The sequence below is a fragment of the Psittacula echo genome (genome assembly GCF_963264785.1).
Source record: "Psittacula echo genome assembly, chromosome: 2".
Classification (NCBI taxonomy): Eukaryota; Metazoa; Chordata; class Aves; order Psittaciformes; family Psittacidae; genus Psittacula; species Psittacula echo.
Genome location: NC_137737.1, coordinates 45,289,113 through 45,312,908, shown reverse-complemented (window position 1 = coordinate 45,312,908; position 23,796 = coordinate 45,289,113). Strand labels below are relative to the sequence as shown.

The 23,796-nt window shown below is 39.6% G+C and overlaps 1 protein-coding gene across 7 annotated transcripts in view; it reads left to right on the top strand.

Annotated features, from left to right (window-relative positions):
• Positions 1-22,525, top strand: part of NRP1 (neuropilin 1) — a 116,784-nt gene extending 94,259 nt beyond the window's left edge. Inside the window, exons 11-18 of one of the 7 annotated variants that reach the window (XM_080610191.1) lie at positions 1,090-1,194; positions 4,211-4,270; positions 11,461-11,598; positions 15,407-15,681; positions 16,156-16,249; positions 17,455-17,514; positions 18,755-18,814; positions 19,139-22,525. In XM_080610191.1, coding sequence (XP_080466317.1) covers positions 1,090-1,194; positions 4,211-4,270; positions 11,461-11,598; positions 15,407-15,681; positions 16,156-16,249; positions 17,455-17,514; positions 18,755-18,814; positions 19,139-19,143 — 797 coding nt within the window. In that variant the 3' untranslated portion in view covers positions 19,144-22,525. Of the gene's footprint in view, positions 1-1,089; positions 1,195-4,210; positions 4,271-11,460; positions 11,599-15,406; positions 15,682-16,155; positions 16,250-17,454; positions 17,515-18,754 lie in introns of all 7 variants that reach the window. The other 6 variants (XM_080610188.1, XM_080610187.1, XM_080610186.1 and 3 more) reach the window with 6 other exon arrangements.
• Positions 22,526-23,796: the final 1,271 nt, after the last annotated feature.

The following is a 23,796-nucleotide window of genomic DNA, read 5'->3' as shown; positions in this document are numbered from 1 at the left end:
CAGAATATAGCTACTAAAGAAACAACAGTCCCTCCTGACATTTTCAGGCCAAAAAGTCATTGCATGTGATTTTATGTGGCCAGCAGGCTCTGGGGGACTTGGTAAAGGGCAAAGAAGATTCTGAGAAAGGGATGCATTATTTCATAGCTTATAATGAGAGGAAAAGATTGTTACTGAAAATAACAGTATGTTAGAATAGACAAAAGCCTGGATTGCTCTCCCAGAGTGGTTATAATAAGCCAAGGAACTATACTTGCAACATGAAACGTAAACCTAAACATAACACCAAGTATCTTTATTCAGATTTTCCAGATGTGGTGTATTTTGCAGATACTGAGGTAAAGATATATTTTGTCAAGCTTTTAACTCTAATAACAAAGGTCAAACTTTTATTGGTTATACAGCAGCTACCAGAAAGTCATCACCAGTCAGAAGCAGGCAGGTGGCCGGGAGGGACGACTGACATCACTGATGTCTTATTTATAACTTCAATGGAAACAAAAAACACTCCTTCCAGATCTCCTTATTGAGCACAAAGTGATTCTACATCACACTGCCTTCCTGCCACTGTTACTGGGACTCTGCTCAGACATTTCCTCTCTCACATGTGCTCTGCAGAGAGGTCTTCAGCAATGTGTTGAATGCTGGAAAATTGCCACTTTAGGCTTGCACTCCCCGGCTCCTCTGTACAGGCCTAATCACGGAGATTTTGGTCTAGAACAAAATAATGGGGTTTTCTACCTCACCACACCTCCAAAAACTCCCATTCTGCCTTGCCAGACTTTCACTCGTTGTTGGTTCCTTTGCTGGTACGAACAACAAATAATCATCAGCCAGTGAACAGCCCCCAGGCTTTTGCTGCCCAACTCTGCTCAGCACTTGAGCTCAGACATTGCAGAGTGCCTCAGTGCAAGGAGGCAGAACAGATATATCCCACTGCAAAGAAATACTAACTAACCTGCAAAGTAAAGTTGCTTCATTCCTGAGATACATGTGAAGACAGCACATGGTGCTCATCAGAATTTTCTTGCCAATTGCGTGGTGATTCTCTAGCACATATTTTAACTGAATGACTCGATTTTGTTTCAGCTCCTACCGCTGTCCCTACTGTTTCTGAAGGCAAACCTGTGGATGAATGTGATGATGACCAGGCAAACTGTCACAGTGGCACAGGTGATGACTACCAACTGACAGGTGCTGAAACCATCCTCATTCCATTGCAGCTTCACTATAGCTCATATCCATCACCAGTTACCAGCTAAATGTTTGCACTGATTTAATCACTCAACATAAATGGACATTGGTATGCAGTTCGTATTGTCAGCGCTGTCAAAACATAGGCATCTGCCTTTTACATATGACAATACTTTTGATTGTTTTCTCAGCTATGTAATTTTTGAAGCAAATAATAATGCCTAGCTGAAAGAGAGAGCAATTTTTTTAAGCAGAAATTGTGTCTAATCAAATGTCCTAATCAAACTTTCTCTTATTAAGAAAAAAGCTGGACAAACCTTTTTAGGTTTCTTGTCTTAGACTAAAGAACTCAAAATGAAATATTGTTTAGATTCAAGATATCTATATGCTTCCAAACCTAAAATTTAGCATAGGACTCAAACCTCAGCCCAAAACCTTTCTCAGATAGAAAAAAAAAAATGAGAATTATTTCATCAAAGCATACTCACACATAGACTGCCAGATATATTTCCATGAGCTTCCCCACTAACACTCCATTACAGCCACAGAGAGAGTCATGTTCTCCAAGCTGCCATCAGTAGCAGAAAGATAGGAGGGAGAGACATAACAGTCTGCATCTGGAACAGAGGAAGCTTGCTAGCTTGCTAGTGTTCATGGTTTTTTGCACAGAATCACTGTCCTTCTGAGAGACCTGACACCACTGCACTAAATTTGTAATCTCTTCTTGGAGGTCACTTGCTCCACAAAGCTCTGGGCCTGTTTGAGGAGATCTTCCTGTAGCAGATCTATACATCTACAGTAATTGAGCTTATTTTTTGACACAGTGACACAAGTTATTTCATCACTGCACCTTAGTATGCTTATCTAATAAATGTTTATTGCTTCTTATGTCCATGATATAAAACAGCATTAAAATCTGGCAATAGCTGTCCAAGAGGACATTGGGAAACCTTAGGTAAGAGATTGGCTTTTCGGAAGGTGCCAAGTAGACCATCTGACAGCAGAAATAAATGAAAGTGCTGTTTCAGCATCAAAACCTTCCTGGGCTTTGCCAATGTCTCCTGTAAATTCATGCTGCAAATCATAAACTGAAAAACAGTTCTTGAGTGGAAAAGGCACTGCACGGTCACTGTCACTGCATTTCAAATCAGTGTCCCACATGAATCTTATTCTTTTTGAAAACATCCATGCAGGGAGTCTGATAAAATAGTCAGTATTGTGTTAAGGCAGCTCAGAAAGCTTTCAATGTTAATAAGCTTTGTAATTTATTTATTTTTCTGAAAGGCAAGAGCCAGGCCAGGAAACACTGGGGCTTCTTGCAAAGCCCTACACTGAGAGGGCTGGCTTGCAAAGCCAAGTGGAGAAGTATTTCACACAGATGGAGGCTGTGTCAGGGAAGGAGACAGATCTATGCAAGCACCTTGCCTGTTCACTCATAGTTGCTGCACTTCAAAAAGCTCGTGACTGCATCCAACATGCCCTCTTAGGGAAAGCTTGAAGCAGATGAAACTCCTGGCAATTTTTGCAGATTGTGCTTAGGTTGTGCTTAGTTTGTAATCTCTAAGACAATGGAACAACCACCAGCCTTTCTAAGCACCAGTTCTTTTGGGGAACTGAACCTATTTCAGTATTAAAATTGAAAATTACTACATTGCCCTTCTACAAATGTGCAGAAACTTTCATATCATTTATTACTGTACCACTTGGAAACCCTGCGCAGTGCATGCCCAGTTGTTCTGGACACTGCAGGAACACTGCATTGTGCTTATGATGTTACTTGTAACACTAAAATGCACAGAAGTGATTTTACCAATAATTTCTATGTAAATATTCTTTTATTCCTCCAAAATGCTTGGAAGGGAAGTATGTAAATCTTGTGGCCCATTAAGGATAGCAGAGCAGTGCAGAGAGGATTTTGTCAGTGCCTTACACTCTTTTATCCTCTCCTGGTGCAAGTGTGGCAGCCGCATTCTCATGGGTGAGACAGTTAAGAGTCGCTTCCCTGCTAGCACTTGCACATATGTAAGTATCACAATGAAGACTCCCTTGCAATTAACTGTAATTGTGCTGTAGGCCGGATTCCTTCCTGCTCTATTTGGACCCCATACAGAGCTACTCTATTTGTGTGGCTTATAGCATTTCCCATCAGATCATTCTCACCAACATAAAGCTGATATATCTTGGGCATTCATTCTCATTGGAAGCCATCATAGTCATCCTTTCTATAATGCTTTAAGCATTTGCTTCCTGTAGAAAAGAAAAGCCATTGACTGGTAATCAGCACCCCACCGCGCGTTTATAATTGTGCTAATTTACTTTTTGTTTCCTTTATCAATATGAGGCTTGCTTTAAAAAGTCAAGTATTTTAAAAATATCAGTTAGTGAGCTTAGGAGAGGTTTATGACCCCAGTCACCTCCTGTTCATTTGCCTGAAGAAGAAGACAAAGGGAAAGTCCTCAATTCCTCCTGCTTTTTGAAATGGAAGTGAAACCTGCCTTCAACTATAGCCTAAAGTTGGGCAATTCCCAAGCTTGTGGGAAGATGTGAGCTGATCTCACATCAGAGCTATGAAACAACACACAGGGAGGACCCGACACGGCAGGGGGCTAGAGGACCTCATGTCTCTGATATGAGAAACAACATGTCAAGGGTGAATGCACAAACTGGTGACTGTCAGGAGTGCTATGGAAGTCAGCCACTGACTCCCCATGTGATCTGGAGCAAACTGGTGTCTATAAAACAAGGATGGCCACAGGGACATGGCGAGGATTGATTAGTTGGTGTTTGCAAGGACTCCAAAGATATACAGCTTTATTAATGATGAGTTCTTGTTTTCTTTTTTGGTAAAGGAAACCAGATCTTTAATGTCATATTTTCATGCTTAAGCTCACATACTCAGTTACCTACATGTCTAATACAGACAGTAATATTTCAGATTTATAGACAGAATATTCCCAATGACTGCTGTGTCCTTGTTGTGTCCCATGTATCATGATACACATAATTTCTTTTCCAGGTGGTACTACATTGTTGAATACAGAAAAGCCAACAGTAATAGACAATACATTACAACCAGGTAAAAAAATATATTTTCTTATTAAAACCATAATACATTCCATACCCAAATTTCATGCCCGAGAAAAAATAATGAATTGCAGCACTTCCTGACTTCCCATTCCATAGAAGTCTCTGAAGTAAAGAAGCATCTGGTCTCTCAGCTCTGTACAGTAAATATTTCATTCCTTTCATCCACATGTAGAAACAGCAGAGAACAAGATTTCCTTCTGCATCAGCAAATGCCAAATGCTGACAAAATTAAACTAACTTAATCACACAGTGCTTAACATGCCATGTTTAAATGTGGCTTGTCAGTGACACAAAGTATGTTTGCAAACACCAGGAAAACAAAAACAGAGCCACACAGGCCCCCTTGCTATTAATGTCCATGGTTTTACAAAACTGAGGCAAGTAAAGTTTGCCGGTTTCCTTCACCAGGGAGCTGGCAGTTTTACAATATTGTTTTCTAGCAAGTCTTCTCAAAATGGGGTTACATAAACTGCTACCATGAACTTGAAAAGGGAAAAAGAAGTTGTCACTGGCAGCAAGTCCTTTTTATTTAATCGATACAATAACTAGCAGCTTTTAAAAATCCTTAGTTTGCTGCTTCCGCAGATTTCGTACCACTTTTTTAATATCCTGTGCAATTTACTGTGACTGGCAGAAAGGATAGATTTGGGCAGAAAACCCGAACTCCAAAAACTGTGAGCATCAGTTTAAAATGCTTTGCATTAATAACTGTGGAGCAATAAAGAGGTCAGTTTTCAGTTACTCCCATTTCCTCCATTAAAGCACAGGCAGGCACAGTCTTGCAAGTGATTTATTAACAGGGTGGCTAAGTGTTTATCATTGTTTCCTCAACCATATGACACAATCCAGTCTCACTTCAAGTGAAAAAAAAGGCACTAATAATGCAAAAGTTTCCTAAAGGACACTGATGGTGTCGACCTGATTAAGAGATAGAGCTGACTTATCTCAAGCGCTGTTCTCAGCGTTTGCGTTCTGATATTGCAGAGGCGAATGCTTTTACTTCCCTCAAAATTTGTCTCCAGGGTCGTCCAGTTGGCTTAGTCAGCACACACTATATCTAGCTCTGCCCTGCTTTATGAGCAGAGGGAGATCATGGAGTACTGGTGTAGTGAGAAACACGATGGCAGACTGGCCCGCCCTTGTGGGACACCTCTCCTCCACGTTGCTCTTCCATAGCCAGCATTTCTGAAGAGCTGGAGGGCTGCCGGTGAGCCACAGTTTGGAAAGGGGTGGGGGATGCAAAGGAAGAAAGGGCTCTATGCAGTGGTTTTAGAGTAAAATCTTTTAGGTTTATGTCTGAAATTATCTTTTAGCTTTCTATTTGCTGAAATGAAGGATTTTTCACAGGCTTTTTTTACTATCTTCTTGCATTTAAACAAATTACACATTCATAAAATGTCTCTGTGCGTTGCAGTTTTCATCCCTCCTCCCCAGTGCCAGTTGCATTTGCAGGTTTTGTTTAATCCCCTTGGCATGGGTGGGACTCTCAAGCAACAGATAGACTGTTTCTGCCAGAGATTAAGATATCCTCATTTTCTCTCCTTCCCTCCTGCACCACCTTTGCCTGCGATGAGCCAAGTTTTTTTCTCTACTAAAGGAGTCTCCGAGGTTCCCTTCAGAGCATGCCAATGTTACTTCCCTGCATTGTCCTGGTAGGAACTGTTTCCTTCCAGGGAAGAAGGGACAAGTTCACATCCCAGGCTCCAGGCTTCCACATGGCAGCGCATTACAAAGATCATAGACAGAGATCAGTCAGATGCTAATAAATAGGAATAAGGTTTCCAGAATCCCCAGTTTAAGACATAAAGGTTTCCAGCTGCTTCATAATCCCTCAGTGAAAACCAGCCAGAATACTCCCAGAAAGGGACAAGACAGAAATTGCCCTCAACATGGGAAACTCCCCCTCGCATGAAAGTGATGTAAGCATTTCCTTCTGCTGAAGGGGCATAGCTGGACCTGGCTGGCATGATGAAGTACATCAGAGCAAGGGGGTATGCAGCTGGGAGCAAGAGTCTGCTATGGCAGTCATGGATAGCTTAATTTAAACCGGCCTTGAAGTTACACAGCTGATCAGGGCCCCCCCTGGCCCTCAGCTTTCTGAGAGTAAGTGCACTCCAGCTCTTTCAGCTATTCTCAAGCTGAATAAAGTACAAATTTAATGTGCCAAGCACTAAGCCTTCAGCCTTAATTCCTTCTAAGGGCTGGTTTACTTTAAGATGCTAGTACACCTCAAGGTAAATGACAAACTCCAAGCTAAAGAGCTATTCCAGATCACTTGTCGATTGCAGGCTTCAGCAGCTAGCACTGCACAAGCTACAGCATGCCGGTGCTGGCCACAACAGCTTGTCCCACAGTGACTGGGGACAGTGATTTACCAGCCCTTTCAGTAACAGCACCTGCTGTGGCACAGGTACTTCTACAAGAGTTGCTAACACCATGTATCACTGCCTTTCTTCCTGCATTCAAGCCTGCAAACACCCCTAATCTTGTTATCCCAGACTAACATGCTTGTGTGTGTCAAAGCCTGAGATTATCCTGTTCCAACCAGCTTTCGTATGCTATAGAAACAGTTAAAAGCACATAGCTGGAAAGTCTCGATGTATAAGCAAGCTTCCCATCAAGGAGACTTTTACAGTTCATTTCAAGGGGACTGAATTGTAAGAAAATAAAAAAGAATCATGATTTCAAACTGTTAAAAATGTTTAGAGGTTTGGATTTTTTTTTGAGATAGGATCTACTTTCCTCCTCAAAGCTAAAAAGATGCCTTTAACAAATCTGTCAAGGTAAATAACTTTCAGGCCTCAGTCCTAAGACTCACCAACATCTAATCTTTATGAATGCATCTTTTTCAATTCCAAAGGACTATTTGAAATGCTTGACTCTTAGCTGTTTACATACAGAGTAAGCTGTTCATTTACATTGTGTGCTCTCAGCATGTAAGCTCAGTCCTTTGTAAAACAGACTTTTCGGAAACTATCTTGTTTTTCACACATGTAATAGCTATTGCAGAAAAATATAACTAAGACATCCTGAGGTTAAAATGCATGCTAAGAAATCATTTAAGGGTAGAATAAGTATGATTCTCATTTATGGCGGGACAACTTTGCATCAATAAAGGGATATTAAAGCAGTTATCATTTACTATCATTTAAGGCAATTCTGTGTTGCCAGCATAAGTCACATAGGAAGGTGAAATGCAAGTATGTATCAGACCCAAAATACTACTTTGAAGTGGTCCAAATTATGTTTGTAATTTCCCATTTTAATGTTGATTTACCCTTTGGCAAGAGCACCCTGTAAAGAATTTTCATAGCATCTTTAATGCCATCATGCTCCTTCTTGCCTCTTGTTGGAGAAGTTATAAAAATATGTCAAAGTCTGTGGGCCACGAAAGATTAATGGACTTGGAAGAAACTCACTCAACTAGATTTTCGAATTACTTTCTTGTTCATGTGCAGTAATGATTCCAGATGTGAGCAAGATGTGGTCAAGAAATACAGCTGTTGGTTCTTGTGTAAGAGGATAAATCTGTTTTAATTCAGTATCACATACCCTACATTTTGAAAAAGGCATATGGGTTTTCATCACACCTCTGTCTCAAATTCTCATCTGAACTGCTGCTATTCGATTACATAATAGCTGGTTTTCTTCATGTCTCAATACACACAAATACAGAGATCAGTCACCTACGGGCAGGAGAATTATCCTAGCAGGGTAATCGGCCAGCGCTGCAGAGGGAGCCCACCAAATGCTAGTCTCCCTACTTTTCTTCCTTCCACCAGGGCTGCCAAGCTATAGTTCAAGGACAAAGAAGAGGACAGATTGCTTGCAGCTTACTGTGAGCTACTGTATCAGCCCCTGGGATTTTTAATAGAAATTTTGAACTCTTTGTCTTTTGCTGGAGCAGATCCATTGTCCAGACGACTAATGAACCTACCCTGATGCTACAAGTGTCTATTATTAATTGGCTAGCAGGTCTATTTTTTTCTTTTATGGGTCCCTGGGTGAAGCATTGGAAGAGACATAAGAATAGACAATAAGAGATGGCATGTTTAAGGAGCCCATAAAATAAGAGCACTCTGAAATTCCTTGCCTTCGACCTTCAATCCCATGGCTGTGATTGTCTAAGGAATATATTGACGCAATCACTTTTAAGAAAACAATAGAAACCAAGCAAGAAATAGCTAACTGAGAGCAGGTGAGTGCTCAAATTCTGCTCAATTTCAGGGGATTCTCATGAACTTCTGCATGGAAAAAAAGTTGACTTTTATGCTACAGCATGCTATCTCTGAGTCCAAAGCCAAAGAACACTGGCATGGCCAAAGCATACCAGACCTAAGCTCTTTGCCAATTTCCTGGACTAGATATATTTCAAATGGAAGTGTAAGAAATTCCTTATTAGATGGTGCTGTGAAATTTATCTCTGTTTTAAAACCATCCTTCTAATCCCAATGTTCAGAGCTGGCTTCAGACCATGAACCAAAAGACTTTTGTCATTCCTTCCATTTCAGAATTAACAATTTAATTCTGGATATTTTCCTTATCCATTTCAGTGTCCAGTTCTCTTTGAATTGTGTTCAGCCTTAGCAGCATTTGCAGGAAGGAAGTATCACTCACATCATACGAGATTTTTTTTCCTTTGATCCACATTGAACTTCACTGGATATCTCACAGTTCTATGAAATGGAGAAAACAGAATAGTATAACCTTCCTTCTCTGGATTCTTCACCCATTTACATATTTCTGCTGTGTCTTCTGCTATTTATTTTTATTCAGAGTTGAACAATACCAGTCCTTTCAATCTCTTTGTGCTATGTGCTCATTTATGCTGTGTGATATCATAGAATCATAGAATCATAGAATAGTTAGGGTTGGAAAGGATATCTTCAGATTAATGTGATCTGTCTACCACTGTTCTCCTTTCTTCTGGTTTGAATACCACAAAGGTTATCACTAGCTTTGCATGATATAATCCTTTGGGATTAATAAGATTAATTTTGTTTTACGCTTTCTAAGACCTTTTCTAAAGTTCTGTTTCATGGCTCTGATGTCAAAGCCATGCAATATAGCTCTCCTAGGCCTCCTTGACAATGAAAGGCTATTTTTCACGAACTTAAAAACCTTTAATTCTTTTCAATGTCACTCTGGTTCTTTAAAAAATCCCCTTGATTTTCAGATGTCCCCTTTTGGGCAAGATGCCTTTGATCATGGCCCCATTGTCTTGAAAAAAAAATATACTGAAGAAAGAAACATAATGGATTGCCTTTCTGCACTCATGTGTGCACAGGCCAAGTTCTGCCTCTTCAGTGCTTTGAGGCCAAAGAGAGATTATTCACCATGATCTGTCCCTTTCCTAGAGAGAGCCAGGTCCTCCAGGAAACATGTTTTCTCCATATTGAATCCCCTTTCCAGACATTATCTGTTTAATTCATTTGTTCCCAGCTAGCATGCCATATTCATGACAATGTGGAGTAGACCCCTCTGGAGGCCAGCGGGAGGGAGGAGGGAGGCAGTCAGGATGGGGCAGATGAAAGGAAGGAGCAAAGAATGAGGGCTTAGTGAGGAGAAATGCCACAGCACAGCCAAGGTACTAACAGGCAGAGGAGAGGGGCAGGAGCTGCTGTATGCTCAGACCTCTCAGATGACAGAAAGACATTTTGTAAGGGCCAGAGGGGAGAGGTCATAGCAGATGCAATGCACAAATCCAGTGAGTTGAGCTAAAACAACGTCCAGGAGCAAGAACTCACCAAACAAGTACACAATAGGCATGGAGAGAAGGATAGATGAACTCTTTTTATGTCCATTCTGTCTCAACCTCCTCACCTGAGGTTTTGTCTGTGTTGATAAAATGATCATTCTAGTTTACTTTTCACTAAAATCTGGGTTGTGAGTTCAAAAGCCTTTCCAGTTTTCCCTGCAGAGCTCACTATTTAGAGGAGGTCTCTGCCTCTTCAGACTGTAAGAGCTCCACCTCAAAGCCACAGGTCCCAACACACTTCCCATATTTCTTCGTATTTTCCCACAATAAACAAAACACATTCTAAGGTTGCATTATCTTTTCTGGCTTTTTTTATTATTATTATTTTTTATTTTACTAATGGGCGAGAAACACAATTCTTCCCTCAGAGCTGATACTGATGGGAACACAAAGTCCTTTGTTCTTAGTCCATACTTGCACAAAGCATCTCATTAAAGTAAATCTAAGTTATTCCTTTAATAAGGCATGATTAATGCCTGAGAAAAGACTTAAGGATTTGGTCACATTGCTGTGGTGAGGGTATTGCTCTACTGGGAGTTGTCCTTGATCAAGGTGAGGTAAAAGTTCATGCCAACAGGGTAGGAACCAAAAGCCCAAAAGATTTCAAACTGCTTCGGAAAACAAGAAGTGCAAGCGATTTATGTGATATCTTTGTATAATCTTTCCATTCAAATTCCAAGTTCTACTGAAGAAAATAAGCTACTATGTATTAAACCTTTGGGCAGAATTGAAGAGAAGCTGAAAACAAGATATGATCTCATTCTGACCATAATACCAGACTTCCCTTGTTTTACGTGGAGCTTGTTTTGAAGCTTATTTTGAGTTCATTTGGCAATCAGCCACATTTGTCCCTTTTCTGTCTCAATTTGTTCATTTCAATGCTGCCATCTTGTGGGCTTACTTAACTGTCTAGAAGACGCTGAAATAAGTTCCTTGCTGAAGCCACATGCTATATATTTAACCAAAAATCCTTTCCTGCCACGGACATTCCATTAGTGTTTCTTCCCTTTCTTATTATTGTCCAGGTCTTATATTGAGTTGTTGCAAAATGTTGCATTGTTATGGTACAAATAAATATTGACAATTCAGACAATTCATGTGATAAGAAAGCCAGAGCTTTCTTTTTGAGTCATTTATGTTACAGCACAGTTATCAGCTAATGTGACCAAATCAGAAGAACTAATCTAGCCACAAAAATCCCAAAATATGGGTCATAAAGAGACAAGAAACAAGCATAAAATTTACTAGAAACAGTCATTCTTCATCTATTTCCCAGCACAGCTAGTCTTACTATGCTTCTCAGTTTCAAAGAGGAATGGCTCTGTTAATGGTCAAATGCATTCATTTAGTTTTGAAGTACAAAATCTGAATTACGCAATTAATAACTGCATTTCATCCCTCCTTTCCCTCTTTCATTGTAGAGCTGCCACTATACAACTTTAATTGTGCCTTTGGCTGGGGATCCCAAAAGACTTTGTGCCACTGGGAGCATGACAATCAGGTGGATTTGAAGTGGGCAATCCTGACCAGCAAAACTGGGCCAATTCAAGACCACACAGGTAATCATGAGTTCATGATTTAGCTGGTTTACATGGGAAGAGGTTGTTCTGTTTAATACCAACATGCCCTCCGAAACCACAGGCATTTGAATTATACCTAAGATATGCAGAGTCACAAGGATGATTCTCTAGGCAACCTCATCTATTATATGTAGTCACAACTGACCATAATTGTTCTTTCTGTTGTGAAATAGAGATCATTTATTGTCAGAAATTGAAGATATCATATATATATTTGGATAACTGTCAGTCTGGGGCAGAAAAAAAATCTGAATGACCAATATTCTGCCAACATCACTTACCAAGTGATACAGTCATGAACAGACCTCACATTATTCCTGTTTGTGGTTACAGGGACTGCCCACCACAGAAAGGTACTGTAAGTGAAACTTCCCAGATGGACAAATTTCCATGCCTTCCTCCTCTCCAGCAGGAGTTATAGCTGGCAGGATTATAGCCATCCCTTCGCTCACACCCAGTTCTTCCAGAAATATCACCCTGGGAAATTGATTGGTTGGTTTTGTGGTATCTAACTCATGGCTCTGCATAATTAGGCAATAAATACGCTGCTGGCTAGTGGAGAAGGAAGGGCATTATGTGACCTACACAGCTTCTTGCTTTAGTGTTCTCACTTGCATATGTGCAGATTAATCAAATGTGTTGAGATGAATCTCCCTTCCCACTTCTGCAATCCTTTTGCCTAATGAGAATGACAAGGAAATTAGACAAAATTGGACTTTTTAAATTCTGAGACACTTTCAATTGAATCTTAAGACAAGTACAGTAGTTTCAGGGAAAAAAAAAAACTTATAATACTTTGACTATAAATGGCATTGTACAAATAAATGGCATCAAATTAACTAAATGCAGTTAGCTGAAGTGAAGGCTGTAATGGTGGAAAAATTGATGTAGAGTAAAGTGAAATGGCTCAGTAGGATCTGACATTGAAAGGAGGTTAAAAGCTATGTTAGCCAGAGACTGACAAAATCTAAAAGGCATGCATAAGTAAAGCACTAATTAAGACAATGAAGACAGAGTTCCTGACCCAGCACTGCAATAATATTCTGGAAATGAGAGCTATCTGCACTTTGCCATGAAGGATTATAGAAAGGCTGAACCTGTCTTCAATCAAGAGATGAAGAAATTATATTCTTCAAATGAGTTTCTGTTGTTTCCACTGGGCCCTCCTAGTGCAGAAGACTTACTTGTTCCATTAGCTGTAGCTTCAGTAAATCTTACAGGCAGCCTCTTTTTCTCCTTACTGCACTAACTTCCAGTATTTTCCAAAAATTTCCTTCAACTCTAAGGGCATCTTCACCTGCCAGGTTTGCCATTCACCTGCCAGCAGGTACAGAATGAATGGGGTGGGTGTGAATGCAGACCATGAGCAGTTTGAATGGCACTGATGTCTCAAACAAGCCCCTCAATGTCATTGCTATGCAGCAAGGCCACCCTATATATTGGGAGAAGAGCAATGAGCAACTCCCAGGCACATCTTTCTGTCAATTGCACATGTATAAAGCTGAAGAAGAGCCACAGAACTGATCTTCAACAGCAATTGCTTTAAGGCAGCAGGATACGCTGTATGTCACTTCAAATTATACATGTTATGATTAAATCTGACCAGAGTTAGGTCTTCCAACTGAGACAGCCATCCTAATACTGTGATTATCTTCATTTTTAACTCCCTTTGGATTTCCCTATCACCATTCTCTCAGGAGATTTGCAGGTGTTGTGCTGCTCTGTGCACAGTCATAAAGCTGGAAATAACACATAGGCACAAGCACTCCTGCTGAAGAATCCGGACAAGATATTACTGGAGTAAGACAGAAAAAAAGGGGAAAAAAAAAAAAGCAAGCCTATTTTTTTGGGGCAGTTTAACATCATCTTCCCCTATAAAATTTTTATCAAAGAACAGACACTTCCACATGCATATTGGCCAGGATACCTTTGTTATACCCCTGACAGCCCACAGAAAAATCCAAACAAAAGAAAAAGTCCTTGTGTCATGTTAGAAGAAATATTTGTCTTTTTTATTTATTAGGCTCATTCTTTCCAGTTCCTGCGTTTAACCCACTCCTCTTTGTTCCTGGTTCACCTTTACTACCCTGTCCTTGTTATACTTCCCAGAGTAGAAGTGCTCATCTTCCCTTCTTCATTGGCGCATTGCAAACCAACAAGTCTCAATTCAAGAATATCTTGTGTAAGCAAAGACCAATGGTGAAAAAACACCTTCCAAAATATCTTCTTTTGCCTCGTTGTACTTTTGTTTAAGCACTGGTATAAACAGATATATGTACACTTATTTCACTGGTTGAGGAACAGTATTTCTTATTCTCCTTCCTGCTTTCAAAATAACTTTATATCAATGCCAGTAAATGCTGTCTCCATCATTTTGTGTGAGTGCATTCCACATGCAATCTATTCTTAACACATACTGGGATGAACCTCATATTTTTCCACCATAATTGTCTGCAAAGAAGCTGTTCAAAAGCTGACTGGAACAGATATCTGGCTGGTGTAAATCCGAAGCATTTCTCTGTAGTCAGTACCTTACTTTACTTAGCAATTTTCCATTACCAAACTAATCACACTCCCATGTGCTTCTGTTCCTGCACGATTAAGCAAGTCATTTTCCAAGTGAAGTGTACTAGGTGTTCAGATTTCAATCTGTATAAATCCATTATACTCTTCAGAAAATACGAGCCATAATCTCACTCTTTCAAGAAATGGCTCATAAATAAACAGACCCTAATATATTATTACAAAATTCAAGGGAATAACCATGCCACCATTCGTGACAATGCTCAGACTCTATATAGGAGCACTGTTTAGAACTCAGTTCCTGATCTCTGACAATGACAGTTCAAAGTTATTTTATCCTCCAGTGTTCTTGCCATTCTAATCTCACCTTCTCAAACACAGATTACTTTAAACAGAGATTAAAAATAGCTCTTTGCACAATTAGGATAGAGTAGGCCCCAGGGAGCTCTGTCTAGCCTGCTGAACTAGGGCTGGCTGTCTTCAGGAGGTGCATGCTGACTAATGGAGCATATGCTGTTGCATCAAACATGCTTTTGCCTTCTTCCCTGAGCAAAAGCAGATGCCTTGTGTGTGTCACATAGTGAACATGTTACAGTTCACTCTCTGCACAAAACATCCCAGTGAACAGCAATGGAGACTGCCAGAAGAAATCATAAAATCATAGAATCGTAGAATGGTTTGTGTTGGAAGGGACTTTTAAATTAAAGGCCATCTAGTCCAACCCCCCTGCAGTGAGCAGGGACATCTTCAAATAGACCAGGTTGCTCAGAGACCCTTTAAACCTGACCTTGAAAGTTTCCAGGGATGGGGTATCCACCACCTCTCTGGGCAATCTGTTACAGTGTTTTATCACCCTCATTGTAACAAATTTCTTCAATCTCCCCTCTTTTAGTTTAAAACCATCACACCTTGTCCTATTGCTACAGGCACTGCTAAAAAAGTTTGTCCCCATCTTTCTTATGAGCCTCCTTTAAGTTCTGAAGGATTACAATAAGGTCTCCTCCAGGCTGAACAACCCCAACTCTTGTCAGCCTTTCCTCACAGTAGAGGTGTTCTATCCCTTGATCATTTTTTCTTTTTTTTTGCCCTCTCCTTATAGCACATCAGCTTTCCTGAGCTTCCAAACCAACATATTCAGACTCTTGGTTTTGAGGCTTGTCCCATCAGCATGGAAAGAAAGCAAAATGATTGGGGGTGGTTGGGGCTTCTTAGGCAAACAAAATGAAAACTAGTGGCTGTTCCTAACACAGTTCTCCTGTCACAGTAGGAGATGGCAATTTCATTTACTCGCAAGCTGACGAAAGCCAAAAAGGCAAAGTCGCCCGACTGCTCAGTCCCGTGATTTACTCTCAGAATTCTGCCCACTGCATGACTTTCTGGTACCACATGTCCGGTGCACATGTCGGCACCCTGAAGATCAAGCTGCGGTACCAAAAGCCAGATGAATACGACCAGGTGCTGTGGACCCTGAGCGGGCATCAGGCAAACTTCTGGAAGGAAGGACGTGTTCTTCTTCACAAGTCTGTGAAACACTACCAGGTAAGCTTGGCTGCTCCTCACTGAGCTACCAGAGCTGAGGCCAGTAAGACCTTGCTGGCCATGTTTTGTACACTGTAGAGGAAGATGTCACTGAAGGATTTATGTAGACAGTATTAAACCTACAGATGAGGTGCTGTTCTTGTGACAGTAATAATAGTGTCATATTTCATGGGCTCTCAGATGACAGTGATACAAGCAATTTGTTATTGAAGACCAAGTAAATACTTTAGAAATCATTTCTTATCTGTCACAAAACTGCATTCTTGCCACAGTTTTTCTCCTGATGTAAAAGTCTTTAATGAAGTCTGACATTATATAAATTCACATTTGCATATATAAGTTCATAAAGGCACACAGTGCAGATTGGCAGGTCACAATCAAGGTACATGTAGATGTGGCATCATGACAAGCGAAGATGTGTGTTAACAACTAATTAAGATATCCTGAATGCTGCAACTTATCTTATTTTGCCAGGTGGTTATTGAGGGAGAAATTGGAAAAGGGACTGGAGGAATTGCTGTGGATGATATTAAAATTGACAATCACGTAGCACAAGAGGACTGCCGAAGTAAGTATGGATAGCAAGAACATCTCATCCAAAACATTTTTTATTTTGTTTTGATTGCTGGTTTTATCTGTGAAAAAGTGATAGATGATTATTGGCTATATAAAAGGTTTTGCACTGAAAACGTCCTGATCTGACCCGTAACTTTGTTCGTAGTAAGTGCCACTGGTGTCATCTCAGCAATCCACCAACTATAGTATTTTGGATCAGAACGAGCATCCTACTGACATGGGTTACAGCATGGCCAGTCTTGAGTTATTCCAGTCACTGCTGATCGTAGGTACATTGCATACTGCACATAATTTGGCAGCAGCAACCCCAGATAAACAAAAGCAACTGAACCCTATCCTTCATGATAGAAATGAAACAATGACTTTTATGTAGGAGCGGGAATAGAACTGAGAGCCCTCAGCATTAGGAAGATAAACTTACGCCATGCAAGTTGGCAACACAACCAAGAGCAGTAATAGAGGGTGTTCCTCACCTTTTGTAGCTAATATCCTTTCGAGGGTAACATGACAGACTTCAGCTACATGGTAATTTCAATGCAGGGTCAGAAAACTGTACTATATCTTTTTATCACACATTCCATCCTCTGTGGTTCATCATATGCCACCAGAGTGAGAGCTGCCAGGAAAGAGAGGCAGGGCATCCTGCAATATCCTCAGTGCCAAGAAGGGTGCTGGGACCACAGTGATTGTGTTTACCTGACTCCAAAATGAGAGAGGGAAGTAACTTCTTTCTTATCTCCACATGTTTTGGTTGGTCGCACCAAGTGCTGCACAAAGATTTTGGCCTGTGTGAGCTGAAGCCAGAAGCTCGGTCTGAAGCGCAAACACAAGTGGTCTCACTGTAGTCAGTGAAACTATTCTTGTGATTAACTATGCCTATGCTGATGAAGTGTTATGGAATTGGGCTCCAAAATTGTAAATACCATGAATGAGATGCTAATTCACACTGATTCCTCTTTCCCAGTCATGGAAAATCCCTGCTGATAACTAAAACTGTGCCAAGACTGGGCGGAGAGGAGTTTTAAATCTTTCTTTTTTCTCTGTTAATTTCCAGAGTCCATCATAATGAACAGTTCTGTCAGGCTGACATAATGATGATCTGACACAGGAAAATCTGCTATACCATTATTGCCAGCATGATAGTCAATCAGTGTTTGTAACCCTAATAATCAGTGTCAATTCTCTTTGCTTCATTAGAATCAACCGATGTGGAGAATGAAATAGATGAAGAAGATGACCCAGAAAGTAATCAAATTGGTAAAAATTGTGTTATTGTTAAAACCGAACAAATTTTTAAAGCATATTTTCATCTGAATTTGTGTATTCTATTCAGCTGTTTATAGATTAGTTTCCTGTATATTATATTAAGGGGTTTTTATTTATCTAGATCAGATGCTAAGGAAGCTTACATTTATTTGAAGGATGTAATAGTTTCATTCTTCTATGTCATATAATTTTATGGACTTTGTATTATTTATACCTATCGCCAAATTTGATATACATAATTTGTTACTTTGTATAGGTATATAAGCATGCACACTTAGAACTCCTTAGTATTTTGTTATATAGAAGGCTTGTCCACACCTGAAGAAACAACTATTATTATATCTTACAATTTATGACTCGTGCAATGCCTATGTAATTAGGCTGAAAACTCTTCAGGCTAATTGCTTCACAGACCTGGCTGAAAAAGTCATTTTATGACCAGCCTACCACAGCATTATCATTTTCACTGATGATAGCTGTAAATGGATCATTAAATGGATCATAATTGTCATATTGTCCCAATAATAAAATATACTTGCATTTTTAAAGTGATGAGCTAAATTTTTTTTTCTGTTACAGTCAATGGCACTACTATCATTGATTTCAGCGAAAGCAGGGTTTGCCCAGAAAGATTCTTTGGCTTTTCCTGCAAAAACTGGCAGGGTTTGCAAGCTTATTGGAAGTTTTTCATAAGCTGAAAGGACTGAGGAGAAACAATACAATACCCAGTGGATATTTTACACAAGGGGCAGAGTGCTTTTCTGTGTTGGTTCTGTCACTATTTCCATTTCAAGGTCCAGTCCTGAAATCAGGGAAGTGGAGATACACAGAAAATGTCTGCAGATTCCCAACGAATGTCTAAGGCTATAAAGATTCAAACTGAGCTGAATGAGTTTTAATTAACATTTTTGAGCTAAATACTGCAAGCTGCAAAATATAATTAAAAGGTCTGGTTATTCATTCCCAAGACTCCCACTTAATTTAGGGTAGAATCAAACCCCTACCAACATGCAGCAGATTCAAGTTTTGGAGAACAGTCTGAAAAAAATCAGCAACTAATTGGGCCATATTACATTATTCAGCTATTTGTGACTACCTCCAAGAAGCAAGGCTTTCGGATTATGTAGCAATTTATGTCAAAAACTTAAAGTCCTTTCTCCAAATTTCCAACTCATCAAAGTTCTAACTGGAATCGGTTCTGAAAATTTTGCAATTCTTTACTCCATTTCAGGGATTACACCTCCATACCACCCAGGTGAGGACTACGATGATAACATCTCCAGGAAACCAGGTAATGTTCTGAAGACCCTAGATCCAATCCTTATCACCATCATAGCCATGAGTGCACTCGGGGTGCTTTTAGGAGCCATCTGTGGAGTTGTCCTGTACTGTGCCTGTTGGCACAATGGGATGTCAGAGAGGAACTTGTCTGCACTGGAGAATTACAATTTTGAACTGGTTGATGGTGTAAAACTGAAAAAAGATAAACTAAACACACAGAATTCATACTCGGAAGCATGAAGGTATAAAGCAACTGGAGAAGTTTCAGAGAATTGGGATGGAAGGACATAACTCGGTCATGCTGGGGAACTGATGATCTTCTTTTACTGTACAGGCTGAAAAGTGCATTGATGACACTGAGCCAAGCTTTTCTCAGGAGCTTCAATGAGTGTGTAACCGATAAACACGGACAACAATCTGTGTTAACAATCTGAATCATGTACAGTCTGCTTTTTATGTTGGTTTTATTTGAAATAATCAAATGCTGGTGTTGAGACCAAGTATGATTGACTTATAGTTCATTTTGTCTTTCTTTCTCTCCCTCTCTTTTGTTTTCCGTTAATGAATAATTTTGGTTTTACTGTGCAAAATCCAAGATGCTGTCACAAAATGTATTCAGTGGGGTCCTTTGGATGGACATGCTGTCTGTAGCTCAGTGCCCAGAAAATATTGGAGTAACAGCAATTTAGTGAACTCCTGCACCTGTATTTGTGTATAATTGCTCGTGTTGTGCATAGGCAAAGAAGGGTTAGGATGTTTTTGAAAGTACTGCTGCATCAGTACCGATATAGTGTGTCAGCTCTGTTTATGAAGCAATACAGTCAAATTTTATTGATGTTTTTCAGTGTTGTACTAAATTTTGTGCTTGTGAACTCCATAAAAAAGTATGTGCCATCATCAGACACAACTGGTAACCAAGTGTACTGCCTAAAAACTAAACAAAAAAGTCCTTGGCACTGGCTAGTGTATGTCCTCTCAAGTGCCTTTTTGTTTGTACTGCTTCTCATTGTGTTAACATTAACTACAGCTGTGCTTCTCTGCAGTTGTGCCCTTGTCTTTAATCATATTCTGATGGCTCACCAACTAAAAAAAAAAGTATATTTTAGTGTAAGAAAGTAGCCTCAGCAAGGCAAGGGCAAAACAGATTTGACAACCTGGCTCGATTGTTCTGCTTTCTGTATTTCAACTTCATGTCTCTTGACCCTTTTGTATAAAGCTGCAATATCCCCTTTTATTGTTCTTTCATATAGAATGTATTTTCAAATGTAAAATCTCTCTCCCTGTCTCTTTCTCTCTCTTCTTCTCTCTCTGAGTAGATTGCATAAGCATTTGCCATTGCCAAGGAAAGAAAACTGCAGCTTTAACTTGCTGGTAATGGCAAAGGATTTTATTAGAGTTTGTGTTAAAAAATAAGGGAAAATTCTTAACTTTACCCCCCAAAGTCGAACTTTGGGTTTCTTCTTAACAGCATAAAGTGACAGTATCTTTTTTCCTGAAGTCATGAAACATATCTTTTATCCTGAACAGCTTGCCTGTTAATTACACTGGGGAAAACGACTCCCTTACTGAAAAGATTGCCTTCACAATGAGAAACTTTCCTCCTCCTACCCCTACCTAAACCCAAAGTTCTGTTCTCTCAGTAAGCATGTATTTTCATGCTAATCAATGCTAATTGAGCTTACACATGGGTACTGAGGGCAGAATAAAATCCCACAGTGTATGTAGGGTATGTTCTTACCATCCTGTTATATCCAATTGGCATTTCATGCCAGGAAGTTTTTGTCTGACCAGAAGTGCAGATAGTGACAGATTCAGTGAGCTGAGTAATGTAACCTGTTGGGAAAATCTGTTTGACAATTACATGGCCATTTTTTATATTTTTGGACAAATATTATTGGACAAATAATGTTCAGCAGCCTATGCAGCTGGTCCAGCAGGGTAAAAAGAAACAAGAATATGTTTCCCATGGGGGTGCGTAGCAGGAGGTGATGGGCCAGAAGGATCGCTCCTCTCCTGGAGGTACACGGGAGCACCATGGTTTTCTGCAGTGAAAACAGCACAACACACAGTACAGCCATAACTGAGGAAGCAGTGGAACAAGGCAGCTCTAACCTTCTCCTGGTATCTATCAGCCAGCAGATAAAACCAGTGCAAAAATGGGGAAAGGAATGTCCTGCAAAGCACTGAACGCATGTTTTTCCTAACTGAATTCCGCAAGTAGCGTCAGGGAAGTGATTGTGACTTTCTGAGTTAGTCTTTTCCAAAATTGCTTTCGTAGTAGAGCAATGAAGTATTCTGTCCAGGACTAGGACTAAAAAAGGGCTAATTCAGCCTTCAATTACATAAAGCAAAAGGATCCATCTCTATTTATTAATTAAAAGTTCTGAAGCATATAGTTTCACCAATATGAACCACGAAACAGAAAAATCTGTTGAAAATCCACCAGTAACCTAGAAATTAAAGAAAAGAGACAGAGGCTGAATGCAAAAATATGAGTTTTGAAGTTGAAAATATTTTAAAGGAAGATCCAATAGAAAAAACAGTGGGCAGCTGCAACTTCAAAAAAGTCCTAAAGGCAAAGACTATAGTGAAAATTAAACCACCCACTTCAGGTCATCAAACCTTAGATGCCTAAATTGGAAGAATTACCTCCCCAGGCTCTAGACCTTGGGCCCTCCAGAAGGTCAGAAGAGCACCTAATGCCTGAAAGTTTTGCCTAAAAGTCCATGAAATGTTCCAAGGGACAAACTCACTTTGGCAGAAGCAGAATGTTCATTTGTATCTAATACTGCAATTTGACCATAATGGTATCGCAGCAGCTAGTTAATTAACCCAAAGAAATCAAGGAATTTTCAAATCTATTTTCAGCACACCACCGCTGTCTGATTCAGGTGTTAAGGTCTGTCCTCCTTAGCTGAAAAAACTTCTAGTCCACTAACTTGACTGAGAGTTACAAGCATCATTGCCTTGAAGAGAAAATCCCACTGGGGAGTCGAAGCCTGAAACATTTTGAAATATTCCCACAGATTTCAATCAATTCTGGACCAGCTCTTGGTCTTGATTTATTTGAACAGAAAACTGGTAGTTGGTGGGTTTTTTTCTTGTTTAAACATACTGAGAATAGTGAACATAAAAAGAAATATATCTCCTTTGTGGTCTTCAGACCTTACCATGATAATGAGGATCTAGCACTGAAGATCTGATTTCTCTGAACGTAATAGAATGAAAGTTGCCCTTCAGTAAAGGAAAAATGATACTGCAACTTTACATTGAAAAGTATCTTGCACTGATAAATATATTTAAAAAAATTATATGTTTATAAAGTTATTAATTTGTAAAGGCAGTGTTACAAAATGTTCAGTTTATATTGTTTTAGATTGTTTCATAATTTTTAAAGTGTAAAATAACATATTTTTTTCTTTATTGAAAAACTATAAAAATCTTCTGTAGTAAAATGATTTCATTTTACTGGTATATTATTGCTTCATGTTTTGTACCATCATAAAACTTTGTGCAAATTTTTTTTACAGAAATTTTTATTTTCTATGACAATACGACACTTGTAAATTGTTGTTTCAGAATGAACAGCGAAGCCTTAATTTTAAATGACATTTGTATTCTCAGACACTGAATAGCATAAAAAAAAACACGTAGAACTGAACTGTAACTTAAATTTCCAAACTATGACTACTACATTCCAAAGAAACAGTTGAATTAAACATTTTCATAAAATATTCCACACCTGATGTATTTTATTATACTAGAATGGACTGGTTTTGTTAAATGACTGCTTCTATTTAGCGTCTTCCAACAAGCACAATGTTTTAATCATGGTTACATATGTTGATAGGAAATTCCAACAAGCAGACATCTCGGTGAGACCGTTAAGGTTAGGATGGATGTTAAGGTTAATGCTTTAGGATGGAGGAATTCACCCTGAACAATTCTCTCTCACTGCTGGAAGATACTCCCACTACATGCTTAACTTTTAGCCAAACAGCAGGGACTTAAGAGGACAAATCTGCCATCACTGCTTTTAAGTTGTAATTCACTTCACTGCCATGGGACGCCCAAGCCGCACACCCTATGTCAGTCATACAAAGTCATACAAGCCCCTTGTGGCCTGCTCTTACTGTGAGAATTACTGTGAAGTAATGTCCATTTTTGACAAGATGCTCCACTAAGTCTCTGCTCCAGTAGTAAAGTTTGAACAGATAAGCTCCCTGCAAATTCTCACTGAAATCATCAGGACTTACCCAACCATGGCCAAATCTCTCAGGGCAGAGCACAAGCTGCTGATGAGAGCAAATGTTGCCAAGGCAGCTGATTGGGCCTAATTCATCATCCAATTGGATGCTGAACTCAGCTGTAGAACATAATGAGCATGCAGGGAGACCCTCAAGAAAGTCTTCTGATCTGCATCCAAATCAGAACCTTAAGATTGCACATTTCTTGGTTTGTGCAATACTTACCTGTTTGTCTCTTTCTAATACTGAGCACTCTGCACATTCAACTTTGTCAAATCCTTTCTTTACATTGCACACATGAACAATGCACATACTGTAAGTATGTCATTAGGATGAGTGCTTATGGACAAACAATTTGTTTCAGGAACTTTGGTACTCCTGAGGAAAAACACTGTACTTTTACCACATATTTGATATTTCTCACTTGAAGAGAAAGTATCAAATCTTGTCTCCTTGAGAGAGACATGTTGTGGCTACATGTTTAAAATATGAGATGGAACTACAGCAAGGCACCTGAGCAAAACTTTGCTTTGTGGTCAGGGTAAGAATTACTCTCAAAAGACAGTTACGAAGGTTGATGCCCATCATTCACTAAATCTAAATTCCTTAGAAATGTACTGCATCGCACTCTGCTTCTGTGATAACCAGCCACAGGGCTCTTTGAGAGAAAATAAATATCAATGGAATTAATTAGTGCAAAAAGAGATCTGTAAAGTGAATCCATTGAGGACAAAGTTCAGAAAGG